The 18,730-nt window shown below is 60.4% G+C and overlaps 1 protein-coding gene across 2 annotated transcripts in view; it reads right to left on the bottom strand.

Moving 5' to 3' along the window:
* Positions 1-18,730, bottom strand: part of MARK4 (microtubule affinity regulating kinase 4) — a 59,504-nt gene that overhangs the window by 11,732 nt on the left and 29,042 nt on the right. For both annotated transcript variants that reach the window (XM_050927791.1, XM_050927792.1), the window contains exons 2-11: positions 15,546-15,743; positions 15,043-15,096; positions 13,262-13,310; positions 12,115-12,180; positions 10,971-11,041; positions 8,990-9,046; positions 8,334-8,570; positions 7,226-7,345; positions 3,684-3,783; positions 3,129-3,238 (exon numbers count right to left, since the gene is read on the bottom strand). In XM_050927791.1, the coding sequence (XP_050783748.1) occupies positions 3,129-3,238; positions 3,684-3,783; positions 7,226-7,345; positions 8,334-8,570; positions 8,990-9,046; positions 10,971-11,041; positions 12,115-12,180; positions 13,262-13,310; positions 15,043-15,096; positions 15,546-15,743 (1,062 nt within the window). The remainder of the gene's footprint in view (positions 1-3,128; positions 3,239-3,683; positions 3,784-7,225; positions 7,346-8,333; positions 8,571-8,989; positions 9,047-10,970; positions 11,042-12,114; positions 12,181-13,261; positions 13,311-15,042; positions 15,097-15,545; positions 15,744-18,730) is intronic.

An 18,730-nucleotide genomic window follows, 5' to 3' on the forward strand; every position in this document is an offset into this window, starting at 1 on the left:
GTCCTTTTAGGGCCATGCACATGCATCTCAGCCTCACAACTAGACCCCAGCATGGGTCCATAGCACTGGTACGAGTGGAACTGGACAGGGTCTCCATGGCAGGAGGTGCACTCCTGGGTTTCTCAGGCTGATGTACTGTGGGGGAAGTCCCTGCCTAGGGTCTGACTGCGGTCTCATGGAGACTTCCATGAGGTAGTTCTCGAGGCGAAGAGCCCAGCCTGCCGGGGCACGGCTTGGGAAGGAGAGGCGGATACGGCACCTGAAAGCAACATGGATTTCTCCCAAGCAGTAAAGGCAGCGCTTAGCTCGTCACTGACCAAGAATGAGTGATGGCGGGAGGTACAGATTCTGATCCCCGATGTCTTCAGCATTACCCAGTACCCAGGCCTGGTTGCTGGGGAGGGTGAGAGGGGAGAGCAGGAGACCAATAGAATGGCATCCCGAAGTCCCTAACAATCCTAAAAACTAAATTACTGTAAAACCAACAAAAATACTAACCACATACAGGTAGAAAACTATCTCCCTGCCCCTGCATTTTAGAAAGGGCATCACAAGAGACAAGAGAACAGCAAAGGGTCCAATTTGGACCACGCAGCAGTGAGAAGGAACTGAGGGTATGGTCAGCCCACCCTGCCCTTTATTGTCTCACACAAAACCATGAGGCATGCCAAGGAACATTACTACTTCAAAATCTCCAGCTCCGGGTGCATGGCACGTGTGTAAAACCCTCAGCAGAAGAGAATAGGTACCATCACTCGAAGAACTGAGATATGTAACCTATTGCTTACATCAGCTTCTGTCCCAGATGACTGGAAGATAACTAATGTGATGCCAATTTTTAAAAAAGGCTCCAGAGGTGATCCTGGCTATTACAGGCCAGTGAGCCTAACTTCAGTACCGGGTAAACTGGTTGAAACTACAGTAAAGAGCACATAAATAAACGTGATATGCTGAGGTAGAGTCAACATGGGTTTTGTAAAGGGAAATCATACTTCACCAATCTATTAGAATTCTTTGAGGGAATCAACAAGCCTGAGGACAAGGGTGATCCCGTGGATAAAGTGTTTCTGGATTTTCAGAAAGCTTCCCTCACTAAAGACTCTTAAGCAAAGTAAGCAGTCCTGGGATAAGACGGAAGGGCCTCTCATGGATTGGTAATTGGTTAAAAGACAGGAAACAAAGGGTAGGAATAAATGGCCAGTTCTCACAGTGGAAAGAGGTAAATAGCGCAGTTCTCTAGGGGTCTGTGCTGTTCAACATATGATCTGGAAAAAGGGGTGAACAGTGAGGTGGCAAAGTTTGCAGATGATACAAAATTACTCAAGATAGTGAAATCCAAAGCTGACTGCGAAGAGTTAGAAAGGCACCTCACTAAACTGGGTGACTGGACAACAAAATGGCAGATGAATTTCAATTTTGATAAATGCAAAGTAATGCACATTGGAAAACGTAATCCCAACTATTCACACAAAATGATGGCATTGAAATTAGCTGTTAGCACTCCAGAAAGAGCTCTTGGACAGTTCTCCGAAAACATCTACTCGCTGTGCAGCGGCAGTGAAAAAAGCTAACAGAATGTTAGGAACCATTAGGAAAGGGATAGATAATAAGACAGAAAATGTCACAATGCCACTATATAAATCAATGGTATGCCCACACCTTGACTAATGTGTGCAGCTTTGGTCACAAAAAAAGATCTATTAGAGTTGGAAAAGGTACAGAGAAATACAACAATAACGATGGGGGGGAATGGAACAGCTTCTGCATGAGGCAAGATTAGAAAGACGGGGACTGTTCATATTTGAACTATGAGAGTTATGACAGAAGTCTATAATTGTGACTGTTGGGAGAAAGTAAATAGGGAAGTGTTATTTACCCCCTCACATAAAGAACCAGGGTTCACCAAATGAAATTAATAAGCAGCAGGTTAAAAACAAACATAAGGAAGTCAATGCACAGTCAACCTGTGGAACTCTCTGCCAGGGGATGTTGTGAAGGCCAAAAGCATGACTGGGTTAAAAAATAACAAGATAAGATCATGGAGGATAGGCCCATGGATGGCGGGTAGCCAAGATGACCAGGGACGCAACCCCATGCTCTGGGTGCTCCTAAATCCCTGATTGTCAGAAGGTGGCACTGGACGAATCCCTCAATAATTACCCTGGTCTGTTCATTTTCTCTGAAGCACCTGGCACCGACCACTGGGCTACATGGACCATTGGTCTGGCCGTTCTTAAGTGCACGTCTCTATGACACTCTGCACCCCATATTCACCATAGTGCTATGATTATGGTTTGGTTAGAATAGAATTATGATGCATCTTGTACAAAATATATCATGCGAGGCGTCAATGGAAAAGTTATGGTTTGCTGGGTATAATTATCCTATTTGTATGCATCATGTTTGCATTTGGAGTTATAAATATTGACTATGCACCTGTATTTCAAATGCGTTTGCTCCTGGGTAACAGGCACAAAGCTTTACATCCAGTCTATCCAGCACATTGTGATTGGCCTATCCCAGTGGAATGGCCCCTCAACAAAGACAACGGGCCATGAGAAAAGCTTATCCTCACCTGTGGATGCTTCAGTCAGCGAATGAGTAATGGCTGCCATGACTCATCGAAGCATGCAAGGGCATGTGACTAGATAAGGTGACGCTGGGCTCCATGTTAGTGCCTTCATTTTTCCACAAACTGGGTTGGGAGCTTGGCTTGAAACAAAGAAGTTCCTTCCACATGGAATAAACTATAAAAGGGGGAGGTGACTTCAACACGCGGTGCCTCACTCCCTCTACAACACAACACCTGGAAACAACCTTAGGAACAAAGACTGAACAGGGGAACGGGGGTCCCAGGCAGGAAAGAAGGAAGTTGGGTGGACAGTTCGTACTATCTAATCAATTCCAGTTTAGAGAACTTGGACTGTGGTTTTGTTTGATTTCTTATGGTAACGTCCTTTGATCTGCTATTAATTATAATCACTTAAAAGGGGGTCCAGGCTGGTGAGACAGAGGGTTCAGCGATACCCTAGTTCCAGGCTGCATCCCGGGGGAAAACACGTCACAGGTTCCCCACGGATCCTCCCCACCCTCAGATCAGACCCCAGCTCCCCTGAGCCCGCACTCACCTCGTTCTTCCTGCCCAGCAGGAGATAGGTGGCCGTGACCTCATTGTATTTTTGGCTATTCAGGGCTTCCTTGATCTCCTCGCGGGTGTATCCCATTCCCACCATCACCTCTGGGAGAGACGGGCTGGATTCACTTCTGGCACAAACACACATACCCCGGGGCAGGTGCCATGCGGTGCCCAGCCCCCGCCGGATGGCACAAGCCCCGTGTCCCCGGGACTAGATGCTAGGCCCATGGGCAACGCCCATTTGCCCAGGTGCTATTGAGCCCTGTTGGGGCTGGGGTGAAGGAGCCATGTCCCAGCCCTGAGACCCTGTGAAGCTGCCCTGGGGGGAGTCGGACAAGGGTCCAGGCCGTGGTTTTGTTCTGCTCCATAGCCAGTTAGCTCGGGCCACTGCAGTGAGCCCTCCCCAAGCAGGTGCCAAGCAGAGGCCCTCCCTGAACCCCAGAGGGACTGTGGACTAATGATCCCCCTGATGAGCATTCCCCCCCCCATGGCCATCGGGGTCCAAGCAGTGGTGCCCACTCAGCACAGCAGGGCCCTGGATCCTCACCAATGCGCTTGGTGTCCCCAAAATCCTCCTCAGGCTCCTTGTAGGGCTTCAGCTCGTCGCCCTCATAGCCAATGTTGATCCATTTGTCCTTCATGATTTGCTGAGAGAGAAGGGACGGATTAGGGGGGCTCGGGCCTCCCTGACCGGAGGGCTGCATCTCAAGACCAACCACTCCACACCCTCCCTCCCATGAGGACAGGGGATGTGCCTGCTCCCTGCCATGCACCCATCACCCCCCCCACACACACACACAACTGGGACAAGGGCCGTGTCCCCCCCGGCCACGTATCCATCCTAGCCACACACACACAGACCAGGACAGGATCGCGTCTGCCTCCCGCCATGCACCCATCTCACACACACACACACACCCATCACCCCCCCACACACACACACAACTGGGACAAGGGCCATGTCTCCCCCGGCCACATATCCATCCCCCCCGACACACACACACACCAGGACAGGATCTGCCTCCCGCCATGCACCCATCACCCCCCACATACAACCGGGACAAGGGCCATGTCACCCCCCTGCCACGTATCCATCTCCCCACCACACACACACACCAGGACAGGATCTGCCTCCCGCTATGCACCCATCACCCCCCACATACAACCGGGACAAGTGCCGTGTCACCCCCCTGCCACCTATCCATCCCCCCGACACACACACACACACACCAGGACAGGATCTGCCTCCCGCCATGCTCCCATCACTCCCCCTACACAACAGGGACAAGGGCTGTGTCACCCCCCTGCCTCATACCCATCCCCCCCCCACACACACACACCAGGACAGGATCGCGTCTGTCTCCCACCATGCACTCATCTCACACACACAACCGGGACAAGGGCCGTGTCTCCCCACCACGCATTCCTCCCCCCCCCACACACACACCAGGACAGGATCTGCCTCCCGCCATGCACCCATCACACACACACACACACACACATACACACACCAGGACAGGATCTGCCTCCTGCCATGCACCCATCACACACACACACACGATAGGATCTGCCTCCCGCCATGCACCCATCACACACACACACGGACAGGATCTGTCTCCTGCCATGCACCCATCACACACACACACCCACACACACCAGGACAGGATCTGCCTCCTGCCATGCACCCATCACACACACATCCACACCCACACCCACACACACACCAGAACAGGATCTGCCTCCCGCCATGCACCCATCACACACACACACACACACACACACACACACACACACACACACACACCAGAACAGGATCTGCCTCCTGCCATGCACCCATCACACACACACACACACACACACCCCAGGACAGGATCTGCCTCCCGCCATGCACCCATCACACACACACACACACACACACACACACACACACACACACACACACTCACACGACATGGTTTGCCTCCCGCCATGCACCCATCACACACACACACACACACCCCGGGACAGGATCTGCCACCTGCCATGCACCCATCACACACACACACACACCTCAGGACAGGATCTGCCTTCTGCCATGCACCCATCACACACACACACACCCCAGGACAGGATCTGCCTCCCGCCATGCACTCATCACACACACACACACACGACTTGCCTCCCGCCATGCACCCATCACACACACACACACACCCCAGGACATGATCTGCCACCCACCATGCACCCATCACACACACACATACCCCAGGACAGGATCTGCCTCCCGCCATGCACCCATCACACACACACACACCCCGGGACAGGATCTGCCACCGGCCATGCACCCATCACACACACACACACCCCAGGACAGGATCTGCCTCCTGCCATGCACCCATCACACACACACACACCCCAGGACAGGATCTGCCTCCCGCCATGCACCCATCACACACACACACACACGACTTGCCTCCCGCCATGCACCCATCACACACACACACACACCCCAGGACATGATCTGCCACCCGCCATGCACCCATCACACACACACATACCCCAGGACAGGATCTGCCTCCCGCCATGCACCCATCACACACACACACCCCCCACCCCCAGGACAAGATCTGCCTTCTGCTATGCACCCATCACACACACACACACACACCAGGACAGGGGCCATGTCTCCCCACCACGCATTCCTCCCCCTCCACAACCGAGACAGTGGACGCATTTGTCCCTTGCCGCTTACCCATCGCTCCCCCCACATACACACACCGGACAGGGGCTGTGTCTTCCTCTCACCATGCATGCACCTCCCCCACCTTGCACCCATCACCCCTCCCCCATGGGAAGGGGCCAAGTCTCCCTGCCCAGCACCCACCACTCTGCCCCCGCTCCCTGCCAGGCACCCATCACCCCCACACCCCCACCCCTACTGGGACAGGGGCCGTCTCCCCACCCAGCACCCCTCACGACACAGCCTGCATCTCCCCGCTGGGGAACAGGCTGTGTCTTCCCACCAGGTACCCCCCACTGGGCAGGCCCCCCACCCACAACAGGGCTGCAGACCAGGAATAGAGACAACGGGCTCAGCACACTCCTTCCAGTGCACCTAGGCCCCATCCTCGCTGCATGTCTAGAGATTCTGTGGCGCAAGGAGCCCGGCAGCCCAAATTCTGCCCCCCAGGGAGCCCCCATGGGCCTGTGGGAGCTGCACCTCTCCAGGGACTCCCTGCTGGCTCCACAGCCCCCACCCGCACAGGAGGCCAAGCAATGTGGGGGCTGCACGGAGCCTGCCTGGGTCCCAGACACCCTGTAATTATCCCCTGAGTCAATTACACTAATTACAGTCATTGGGGAGACAGCGCCAGGCAGGACCCCACGCAGGCAGCACCAGCTTAATGAGAACTCGCCCCCGTGGGGACTGCTGCCACTCAGGGGGCACAGAGCAGAGCAGAGAGCAAGGATAGAGTCCCAGCTCCACGGACAGAGTTGGGGGGTGGGTAAAAGGGGCCAGAGAGCACAGGAGTGGCAAGATGAGGAAGTAGGAATGTTGGTAATATTTTTATGAGGCCCCTGTGTGCCTCAGTTTCCCTTTGGGCTTTGCACTGTTCTGCACAGGGTGTAGAGGGTTAAACAGTTACTCCGGGGGCAGAGGCGGGGCTGGGCGGCGTGGGTCACCACACCACCTGGAGGCTGCCAATGGGTTGTTCAGGACTGGCTGTAACCGACTCAGATCGATGGAGGCCCAGAAAACCAGTGACCAGGACGTTCACGCTAGCCCCAGCTCGGCTGCCTTGCGCTGCTGAGGCTGCCAGAGTTGCTGTTAAGCATCCCGCCAGGGAGGGGACGGTGCAGGGCTCCGCAGGATGCCGGCTGGGCTGGACTTGCTTCAAGGAGTCGGAGTTGCCGGAGCCCAAGGCCCCATCTCGCAGTCCTGGAGACCATAGGCCTGGCCCTGCAAAACTGGGGATCCTTGGGGCCCGACCCACCCAAAGGACTGAGTGCAGACCAGCCCCTGTGGGTCCATGCCAGAGGAATGCCATGAGGTCCCAGTTCTCCCTGGCGCACCCTGCCACCCGCCCCGCCCCTCCCCGGGGCACTCACCTCCAGGGTGCAGCGCTTGGCAGGGTTGAGCACCAGGAAACGGCGCAGGATGGTCTCGCAGTCTGTGGACATGTAGAAGGGGACGCGGTACTTGCCTCGCAGCACGCGCTCCCGCAGCTCCTGTGCGGGACGAGGGGGGGAAAGTCAGGCAGGGTTCCCCCAGCCAGCCTCCCTGCTGAGCCACCCCCAGGGACTTGCTTAGGAGCTGGCCCCACTCCCCCCCCATACAATGTGGGGTCAACTCCGATGTGAAGTGGGGACTATAGGGTCCCCTGGGCCCCAGCTCTGTGCCCAAGCAATTGGAAAAAGGCAGGTTCTGTGATGCGGGGGACAAGGCCCTGCAGAAAACACAGCCCCACCTAGAGATTGCCTTTCTGCTGGGCTCTGCCACCACGCCCCCCGACACCTCTACCCCCAGGACTCTCACGCCCCTGAGACACCCCCCATCCCCTTGTCTCCCCCGGACCCCCAGACACCCCCATCCCCGTGTGTCCCCCAGAAATCCCCCATCCCTGTGTGCCCCCCCAGGTCCCCAGACACCCCCCATCCCCATGTGCCCCCCAGAACTCCCAGACACCCTCCATCCTCATGTCCCCCCCAGGATCCCTCATTCCCATGTCCCCCCCAGATGCCCCCCATCCCTGTGTCTCTTCCAGAACCCCCAGACATCCCCCATCCCCATGTCCCAGCCAGGACCCCCAGATGCCCCCCATGCCCGGGTCCTCCCCCAGGACCACCATGCCTCTGAGACACCCCCCATCCCTATGTCTCCCCTAGACATCCCCAATCCCTGGGTGCCCCCCAGAACCCCCAGATGCACCCCATCCCCATGTGCCCCCCAGAAATCCCCCATCTCCATGTCCCCCCAGATCCCCCAGACACCTCCATCCCCTTGTGCCCCTCAGAACCCCCAGACAACCCCCATTCCCATGTCTCCCCCAGGACCCCCAGACACCCCCCATCCCCATGTCTCCCCCAGGACCCCCAGACATCCCCCATCGTCGTGTACCCCCCAGAACTCCTAGACAGCCCCCATCCCCATGTCTCCCCCAGGACCCCCAGACACCCCCGTCCCTGTGTGCCCCATGCCCCACGCGCCCCCACCCACCTTGAGGTTCTGCCCGTCAAAGGGCAGCGAGCCGCTGACCAGGGTGTAGAGGATGACGCCCAGGCTCCAGATGTCGACCTCGGGTCCATCGTATTTCTTGCCCTGGAAGAGCTCGGGGGCGGCGTAGGGGGGGCTCCCACAGAACGTGTCCAGCTTGGAGCCAAGCGTGAACTCGTTGCTGAACCCGAAGTCGGCGATCTTGATGTTGGCGTCGGCGTCCAACAGCAGGTTCTCCGCCTGGGGGGGGACGGGGGGCACAGCAGGGTCCGGCCATGCCCCCACAACCCGGGGGCTGGCGTACGTCAGGGTCCAGCCCCACCCACGGCTGAGCGGGAGTTGGGGTACTGTCAGGGTCAGGCCCCACCCCCACAGCCAGGGGGAGGAGGTGGGAGGATAGGGGCCGTGCTTGGGAGGGGGGAAACAAGGGGGAGGGGTGCTGGGGCAGAAAGAGGCTCTCACCTTCAGGTCTGGTGTTTGTCTGGGGGGAGGGGAAATACACGGGGGGGCTGGGGGGATGCTCGGGCAGTGCCCAGGGTGGGGGAGGGGAAATATACGGAGGCGCTGGGGGGTTGCTCGGGCAGTGCCCAGGGTGGGGGACATGCTCGGGCAGTGCCCAGGGCGGGCGGAGGGGCAGAACCCGGGTGGGGGTGACTCACCTTCAGGTCTCGGTGCACAATGTTCTTCTGGTGACAATAGTGCACGGCCGAGACGATCTGGGGGCAGAGCCGGCAGTGAGGGCAGTGAAGCGACTGACGCCATCCTCTGCCCCCCATCGCTCCCCCCACCCCTGCTCCCCCCAGGAGGGGGAACGACCCCTGTAAGGCGAGTGCCCTGCTGCCAGGGATCGATGGCTGGGAAGGCAGCGCCCACCTGAGTTTCCAGGCCAGCTCCCAGCAGGGAGCCCTTAACCCCGACCCCGCAGCACCACACACAGGAACAGGGGTTCTCACACTGGTACTGGTGACCCCTTTCACACAGCAAGGAGCCGAGTGCGACCCCCCCTTTACAAAATAAAAACACTTTTTTATATTTAACACTATTATAAATGCTGGAGGTGAAGTGGGGTTTGGAGTTGAGGCTGACAGCTCATGAGCCCCCATGTAATAACTCGTGACCCCCTGAGGGTCATGACCCCCAGTTTGAGAATCCCTGCACATGAGGATCAGCAGCACAGCCCTTCCCTCCTCCATTGCCCCCCCTGCCCCCGGCACTGCTCCCCCTTCCCCCACTCCACACACACCACTCAGCCTCCACCCCATAGACTAGGGCCAGCAACGCAGGGCTGCCACCACCTCAACCACGGAGCACACAGTCCCCTGCCCCCCCCATAGGCACAGAACATGCAGTCCCCACCATCAGGAGCACATCCCCCCCTCACATGCAGCCCCCCCGAGCCATCAGCACAGCCCCCCACACACAGAGCATGCAACTCCCCCTCAGAGCACACAGCCTCCCCCACATACAGAGCATGCAGCCCCCCCAGAGCACGCAGCCCCCCCCAGAGCATGCAGCCCCGAGCCACCAGCACAGCCCCCCCAGAGAGCACACAGCCCCCACATGCAGAGCCAGCAGCCCCCCCCACATGTACAATACACACAGCCCCTCCCACACAGAGCATGCAGCCCCCCTGAGCCACCAGCACAGCCCCCCCAGAGAACATGCAACCCCCATGTGGAGAGCAGCAGCCCCCCCACACACAGAGAGCACACAGCCCCCCCCACACACACACAGAGCACACAGCCCTCACACACACATGCACAGAGCACGCAGCCCCCCCATCCCTCAGGTTGGAGCTGACCAGAGACCCTGCCCTGAGCTACAGTGACGTGCCCAACAGGGCGGGGGCTAAAGGTACAGAACTCCCACCCTGCTTCCCACAGCACCCTCTGCTGGGAGAGGCTGGGGCTGGAGTAGCCGGGAGCTCCCCCGCAGCCAGGTCCTGCCCCGCTCCCCACAGTGCCCCCTGCTGGGAAAGGCTGGGGCTGGAGTATCCAGGAGCTCCCCTCATAGCCAGCTCCTGCCCCACTCCCCACAGTGCCCCCTGCTGGGAGAAGCTGGGGCTGGAGTAGCCGGGAGCTCCCCCGCAGCCAGGTCCTGCCCTGCTCCCCACAGTGCCCCCTGCTGGGAAAGGCTGGGGCTGGAGTAGCCGGGAGCTCCCCCGCAGCCAGGTCCTGCCCTGCTCCCCACAGTGCCCCCTGCTGGGAAAGGCTGGGGCTGGAGTAGCCGGGAGCTCCCCCGCAGCCAGGTCCTGCCCCGCTCCCCACAGCACCCCCTGCTGGAAGAGGCTGGGGCTAGAGTAGCCGGGAGCTCCCCCGCAGCCAGGTCCTGCCCCGCTCCCCACAGCGCCCCCTGCTGGAAGAGGCTGGGGCTGGAGTAGCCGGGAGCTCCCCCGCAGCCAGGTCCTGCCCCGCTCCCCACAGCGCCCCCTGCTGGGAGAGGCTGGGGACTGGAGTAGCCGGGAGCTCCCCCACAGCCAGGTCCTGCCCCGCTCCCCACAGCGCCCCCTGCTGGGCGAGGCTGGCGCTGGAGTAGCCGGGAGCTCCCCCCACAGCCAGCGCTCCTGTCTGCTCCCCACAGCGCCCCCTGCTGGGGTGGTCAGGGCTCTTGCCCATTCCCCTTTCCAGAGTCTGTCCTGACCTGTCTGAATTTTGCCCGGGCTTCCTTCTCCTTCATCCGTCCGTGTGACACGAGGTAGTCGAAGACTTCGCCTGGGGGGAGGGGGTGCTGTCAGGAGCAGTCCGTAGTAGCAGAGGGTAGTGCCAGGGAACCTGGGGTGAAGGGACTTTGGACAGATGTGCCTCTCCCCCCCAGCCCCCCTGGCTAGACAGCCACAGACTCATGAATGCAGCTTTCCTGCCGGGGGTCCATTACAGCAGGACATGAGGGGCATGGAGACCCCACACATTTCCCAAAAGCAGCCGCTGGGGTAAGTGCTCAGGAGCTGGGCAAGGCCCTGGACAGAATCAGGCTGGTTGCATCGAGGTTCGTGCCCCCTGCCTGGCATGGGCCCACCCAACCGCACCCTGCAGCGTACACTATGGGATCAGCTTGAGCCCAGGTGGCACCAGCCCGCAGGCACAGATGGGAGTCGCCCGTGGAGCCACTGGAACGGGTGGGAATGTGTATGCCCCCCGCCTGGCTCCCAGCGCCAGCCTGTGCCAGGCAGGCAGCTGCCAGGTGGGTGGCACCTGCAGGGGCCTCGTGGCTTGGCTTATTTTAAACAGAGCGAGGATAATTTTAGCAGTATGGGGCGGGGAGCCAAGCAGGGCCTGTGATCAGGAGAGGCTGTGGGGGGAAGGGGGTGCATCATGCCAGGCAGAATCCCTGGTCAGGAGGGAGTGGGGGCGTGTCATGACAGACAGGCCCCTGGTCGAAAGGAGCTGCTGGGGGGGTCACACTGGACAGGGCCCCTGGCTGGGGGAGGGAGCGGACATGCCAGGCAGGACCTGTGGTCAGGAGGGGTGGGGTGGGGACATGCCAGGCAGGGCTCCTGCCTCCCCACAACACCTGCTTATCTCCCCAGGCTGTGATTGCTGGGGAGGCCTTTGGGGTGGGTCCCAGAGCCAGGCTGCACCTCAGGGCAGGCTGAGTGGGGCTGTAGCACATTGGAGGTGAGCTGGGCAGAGGCCATGCAGGGAGGGGGTGTGGGAATGCAGAGGGATCCAGAACTCCAGGTGTGGCACAGACACACCCAAGGCTTGCAGGGGGCACAGGCCTGGGGGAGCAGATGGTGGTGCAGGGGCGGGGGGGGGGTGCCAGTGCGGCGGGGGGGCATTCTCACCAGCACTGGCATACTCCATCACCAGGTAGAGTGTTTTCTCCGTCTCTATCACCTCAAACAACTTCACTGTAACACAGAGACACGGGTCAGGGCCCAGCTCCCGACGTCGCCCAGCGAGCCCCACTCCCACTCGCACAGCCCACGTGCTGCCTGCCACTGGGACCCTGGTCGGGGTCTCTCCCGTGGTGAGGCTGGAAGCATCTTCGCTCCTGTACAAGTCCCAGTGCCCCTAGCTCCTGGTAGTGTGGACAGGGTGGGCTGGGGAGTGGTGTCTCTGAAAACGCCCTTCGCAGCACAGCATGGACCCCTTCCAGAGGGCTGGGGGCCGTGACACTCTGATCTGATCTGTTACAGCAAAAAGAAGGATATTCCCAAGCAAACCCCTCAGCTCTGTTGCCAGGTGCTGTCTGGGCCCTGCAGCGATTCCCTGCACTCCAGAGCTCCTGCCCTTGGGCAGCTGGGGCAAAGTGGGGTGGGGTGACCCAGTCCCAATGTCTGCAAATACTCGGGGAAGGTTTGCACAGTCGCCAGCCTTAACTCTACCCCTCGCTGCTGCCCCTGTCTGCTCCCTCCACAGCTCTGCCCTGTCCAGCGCCCGCTTCGCTCCCAGACGCCCTGGAGTCTGCAGACAGCCCCACACGCCAGCCGGGAGATGGCAGACGCGCCCACGGCCCCACTGCCACAGACCAGAACCTTTGCACTCACACGGAGCATGCTAGGCCCTCCTCTGAAATATATGGGTCACAGTCCCTGAAACACCCTCCCGGGATGGGCCTGACCCTCCCTCCCAAACACCCTAACAGGCAGGGCTGACCCTCCCCCTCAATGTCCCCACAGGACAGCCTGACTCCCATCCAATGCCTGCCCCAAATGCTCTCATAGGATGGGCCTGTCTCTCCTTTCCCCCAGACCCATCACTGGACAGGCCTGCCCCAGTCATGGGATGGTCCTGCCCCCCATGCCCTCATGGCAGGGTTCTGAGGGACCTGCAGGGGCAGTGCCCACCCAGCAGAGGTGCCAGGGTCTGGATCCTCTCAACTGGCAGGGACAGTTGAGGCTGGAGGATGGGGCATTCGGGGGCTGCCATTTGCTCAGGCCCCCCCCCCGCTGCTGAGCCCCAGAGCCAGACCCCGGGACCCCAGCTCACCGATGTTGGGATGGTTCAGTCCCTTCATGATCCGCACTTCCCGGAAGAGCTGCAGGGGGCAGAGAGACGGGGAGATGGGGTGTGTTAACAGGCAGCCTCACAGCTCCTCCTCACCTGCCCCACCACCTCTAGCCCCCCGGGCCTTTCCCTCTAGGGGGCACCGGCTCCAATCCAGCCCCATGGCAGGGGAGGAACTGGTTCCGGGGGACAGGGAATAGGACACGGGTCTTTTCCCCTCTGGGGGGCGCCGGCTCCGATCTGACCCCATGGCTGGCAAGTGGCTGAGGGGGACAGGGAATGGGACATGGGGCCTTTCCCCTCTTGGGGGCGCTGGCTCCGATCTGACCCCATAGCGGCAAGTGGCTGAGGGGGACAGGGAATGGGAGGCGGGGCCTTTCCCCTCTGGGGTGCGCTGGCTCCAATCTGACCCCATGGCTGGCAAGTGGCTGAGGGGGACAGGGAATGGGACACGGGGCCTTTCCCCTCTGGGGTGCGCTGGCTCTGATCTGACCCCACAGCAGCAAGTGGCTGAGGGGGACAGTGAATGGGACACGGGGCCTTTCCCCTCTGGGGGGGCGCTGGCTCTGATCTGACCCCATAGCGGCGAGTGGCTGAGGGGGACAGGGAACGGGACATGGGGCCTTTCCCCTCTGGGGGGTGCCAGCTCCGATCTGACCCCATGGCTGGCGAGTGGTTGAGGGGGACAGGGAACGGGACACGGGGCCTTTCCCCTCTGGGGGGTGCCGGCTCCGATCTGACCCCATGGCTGGCGAGTGGCTGAGGGGGACAGGGTATCGGGATGGGGGCCCTTCCCCTCTGGGGGGCGCTGGCTCTGATCTGACCCTATGGCAGGGGATGGGCTGGCTCAGGGGTTTGTTCTAATCTGCTCCCCACCCGCAGCTCCTTTGACCTCGGAATGCAAAGCTAATTAGCAGCCCCTGGAGATGCCTCTGGAGTGGCTGTTACCACAGCGACCAGCCTGGCCTCTGGGTGCTAATTAGAGTGGTGATTTAAGGGAGGGGAGCCTTTGTCAATGCCAGGGGCTGGGGCAGCCAGTGGGAGCTGGGGCTGGTAGTGTCCTGGGGTGGGGGGACAGGAGCAGGGCAGGTGCCCTGGGGCGGATGGGAAAGGGGGGCAAGGCGGGTGTCCCAGGTTAGCTGGGTGGAGAGGTGCAAGGCAGGGCGGGTGCCCCAGCGGGCCGCTGGGCAGGGGCGATGTGTCCCCAGGGTAGCTGGGGGCGGCGCTGGGTATGGGACCCGAGCTCACGGCAGCAGCACAGTGAGGAAGTCGCGGGCATGGGGAACCCGAATGCCAGGGCCAAACCACCCCCCTCCCCCAGCCCAGAGCACAATGGGCTCTTTGTGGAGCCTGGGAACCCAGCCGCTGGCATCGGAGCTGCGCTGCGGGTGGCCAGTGGGAGGTGGGGGGCGACCCCCATCCAGGATGGCCTGGAGCAGCTGCCCCTCCTGCCAGTCCCAGACCTGGCTACCTCTGTCCCTCCAGGCCGAGCCCCTGGCAGCGCAGTCCCAGCCTGGACATTGCCCCCTCCCCAAGGCATGGGGCCGCCAGTCCCTGCAGAGGAGCAGGGCTGCCCAGAGGATTCAGGGGGCCAGGGGCAAAGCAATTTCAGGGGCCCCTTCCATAAAAAAAAGTTGCGATACTATAGAATACTATATTCTTATGGGGGCCCCTGTGGGACCTGGGGAAAATTGCCCCACTTGCCCCCCTTCTGGGCGGCCCTGGCAGGGAATGCGCCCTCCTCCCCCACTGCTCACACTCACCTTCTGGAGGCTTGTGGGGTTCAGCTGTGTCTTGTCAATTATTTTTATTGCAACCTACAAACAAACCAGATTCTGGCTGGGGGTGTCAGTGCCTACGCCCCCCACTTCCCGCTGTGTGCCCCATAGGCCCCTCCACTCCCCTGCCCCATCTGCACATGTGCTATACTCCAGCAGCACCTGATATCTCAGCCTTCCCCTCTCTTCCCAGTGCTCCCCCTTGGAGATCTCCCCTGGGCCCCCCACCACCTCTGAGCTCAGAGCTACTGTGCACCCTGCCAGTTTACACTGCTCCAGAGAGCCCCCCACATCCCTCACCTTCCCTGGAGTGCTGCCCCATAGCTCTCCACATCCCCCACTCTCTCCAGAGCACTGCCCCGTGCGCCCCCCCCATATCCCCTGCCTGCCCTCCCTGGAGCATGGCCCATGGCCCTCTGCTCTCCCCTTTGGAGTGCTGCCCCTTGACCATCCCACAGAGCGCTGATCCGTGGCCCCTGCACCCTCACCTCTCTGCCTGTCAGGATGTGCCGGGCCAGCTTGACCTTGGCGAAGTTGCCCTTGCCAATGGTTTTGAGGAGTCGATAGTTGCCGATGTGGGGCTGCTCATCGGTGCAGGAGGCGATGGAGTTCCGGCAGCGTGCACCCAGCGACCGGCTGGACCACGATGAGCCCTTCTCCGAGCGGCTGCTGGCCAGGGTGGAGTGCTGCAGAGGGAGAGACAGCGTCACCTGGGGGCAGGGGGGCACAGGGCGCTGTGGGGAGAGTCCTGGCTCCCAGCTCTAACCACCAGACCCCACTCCCCTCCCAGAGCCACCCAGGAGTCCTGGCTCCCAGCCTCCTGCTATAACCACCAGGCCCCACTTCCCTGCCAGAGCTAGGGAGAGAACCCAGGAGTCCTGGCTCCCAGTCCCCCGCTCTAGCTACCAGACCCCACTCCCCTCCCGGGGCTAGTGCACAGTTTGGGCTGAAGGCATGCTGCTGCCACCCAACAGCTGGGATAAGTCAGCACAGGCGTCTGGGGCTCAGGGCCCCAGCCCCATGGTTTCCCCAGCCCCGAGTGCCATGTGTAAACTGAGCAGGAAAGCCCAATGGGGCGGAGGAGTCACTGTGCTACCAGAACCAACCAGATCCTACCTTAGGATGATGGCATCACACACGGCAACAGGCAGGGCACGAAAATGCCCTCCATGCCCACCCCCCAGCACCCTTCCTGGGCACTGGCCAACTGGGAATGGGATCAGGAGTACCTCCCTAGCTGAGAGTGTGGTCCGGCCATCAGAGCCTCCCGCCGAACCCTGGGGTCAGGCACTGCTTGGGGCACCAGGCCTGGCCCAGCAGCCGGAACCGCCCTCGACCATCGGGCGCCACTTGGGGCACCAGGCCCGGCCCAGAAGCCGGAACCGCCCTCCCCCGTCGGGCGCCGTTCAGGGCACCAGGCCCAGCCCAGCAGCCGGAACCACCCTCCCCCGTAGGGCGCCGCTTGGGGCACCAGGGCTGGCCCAGCAGCCGGAACCGCCCTTGGCCGTCGGGCGCCACTTGGGGCACCAGGCCCGGCCCAGAAGCCGGAACCGCCCTCCCCCGTCGGGCGCCGCTCGGGGCACCAAGGCTGGCCCAGAAGCCGGAACCACCCTCCCCCATTGGGCGCCGCTCGGGACACCAAGGCTGGCCCAGAAGCCGGAGCTGCCCTCCCCCGTCGGGCGCCGCTTGGGGCACCAGGCCTGGCCCAGCAGCCGGAACCCCCTGCTGAACACTGGGGTCAGGCCCGGTGCCCTTCCAGGCCCAGCTGGAGGAGCAGGTGGGAGGCGCAGCGAGCAGGCCCTGCAGGGGAGGCTGCCTGCAGGAGTCAGGGTGACACTGAGCCCAGCCCACACCAGCCCCCGGGAGCCACATCTGCAGCTTCAAGGAGACTCCATCAATTCTCCCGTCAGCGAGCAGCAGCAGGAGAGTCCAGATAGCAGGAGTGTCTCCTGCCTTCCACCCACACCCCCTAATACCTGCCACAGCCCCCTACCTCCTCTCAAGACCTGCCACTGCCCTCACACCACACAAAGCCCCATCCCACGCAGCGCTGCTGTCCCCCCCCCCCGCCCAACACTCACAGCCCTTGTCCCTCAGTACTACAAGCTTGCTATACTGGTGCAGTAAAGGAGCCCCCAAATCCCAGCCATAGCCCCTCACAGCCCCCACCCCCCATGTGCCCTGAATGCCCCTGTGCTCTCAAAGCTGCTGTCCCAAGTGGGCCAGGCCCGAGGAGCTGATTGCCTTAACGAGCTCAGACAGCTCAGAGCAGCTTGGCATGAGGAGCTCCCAGATGGACATCAGCAGCAAACCCTGCAGACCAGGGGTGCCCCCGCAAAACCACGGGGCGGGGGGGCAGCACTCAGCACCACACAGCTCCAAAGGCCAGGCACCTCCTTCCCAGCATCCCAAGGCCCCACACATTGGGCATTCCCTTCCCAGCACTGCGAGAGGCCCAGTGCTCAGCACCCCACAGCTCCGCAGGCCGTGTACCCGCCCAGAACCATGGGGGCCCAGAACTCAGCTCCCCATGGCCCTACAGAGCAGGCACCACCTCCCAGCACCCCACAGCTCTACAGGCTGGGCACCTCCTTCCCAGCACCTCACAGCCCTGCAAGTCGACATCTCCTTCCCAGCACTATGGGAGGGCCAGCACTCAGCAACCCACAGCCCCACAGGCTGGGCACCGTCCCCCAGCACCCCATGGTCACCAGATCAGTTTCCTTTGAGGATGAGGAAGGAGAGTTCGGATAAAGAGTCACCACGCTGTGAAAAGTGTCCACCCACAGCCAAGGGTGTTTTTTAGTCTTTTATCATTTTCCTCTGAGAGTTCATTTGAGAGCGCAGTGACTGTCTGGATTCACCTGCATAGTAACTGTTGGGGAGTTTAGTGCACATGTTGTGATAGACGTGTAGGATCCATGGATCTGGAAAGTTGTGTTGTGGGGATCACCGTAGATATGATTACAGGTTTTGAATCTGTTGTTCTGGCAGGGTCTGGTGCTGCTTTGAGTTGGTGGGTCCTGCTCTGTGGGGAGCTTGCTTCTGATGATGAGCGTGGAGAGGCTGGGGGGTTATTTGACGGCCAGAAGAGGGGGTTCGGGAAAGATTTCTTTCAGAGTGGGGTCCCCATCGAGTAAAGATTGTAATTATTTAATGATACCCCATATGACAACTAGGGGTGTGCAATCAGAGGAGGATTTATTTCTGTGTTGAAACAGCTTCTCTCAGCGTATTTGGGTGGCCTATTCCATGTTGTGATCTACTTCTCTGGTGGAGTGTTCTTGTTTGATGAAGGTGGTTTTGAGCGTGTTAAGGTGTGTATCCTGGACTCTCTTCACAGCATATTCTGTGGTATCTGAGAGCCTGGCTGTAGCAAACAGATTTCTTGGTGTTTGAGGTGGTTACAGGAACTGTGAAGGTAGGTGTGGGGACTCGTGGGTTTCCTGTGTATAGTTGGCTGTACGGTTCCATTGCTGAAGCAGATCGTGGTTTTCAGGAAGTTGATGCTGGTGTGGGAGCATTCTCAAGAGAGTTTAATGGACGGGGATGGGGTGGTGGCTGCTTAAGTTGTGGTGGAAACATATGAGGGAGTTTAGGTTGTCTGTCCAGATGATGATGGCTGTATCTCAGGTATATCATTGGCTTTTGTGGTGCATTTGCCCAGAAATTC

This window comes from Gopherus flavomarginatus, chromosome 18 (assembly GCF_025201925.1).
Source record: "Gopherus flavomarginatus isolate rGopFla2 chromosome 18, rGopFla2.mat.asm, whole genome shotgun sequence".
Classification (NCBI taxonomy): Eukaryota; Metazoa; Chordata; order Testudines; family Testudinidae; genus Gopherus; species Gopherus flavomarginatus.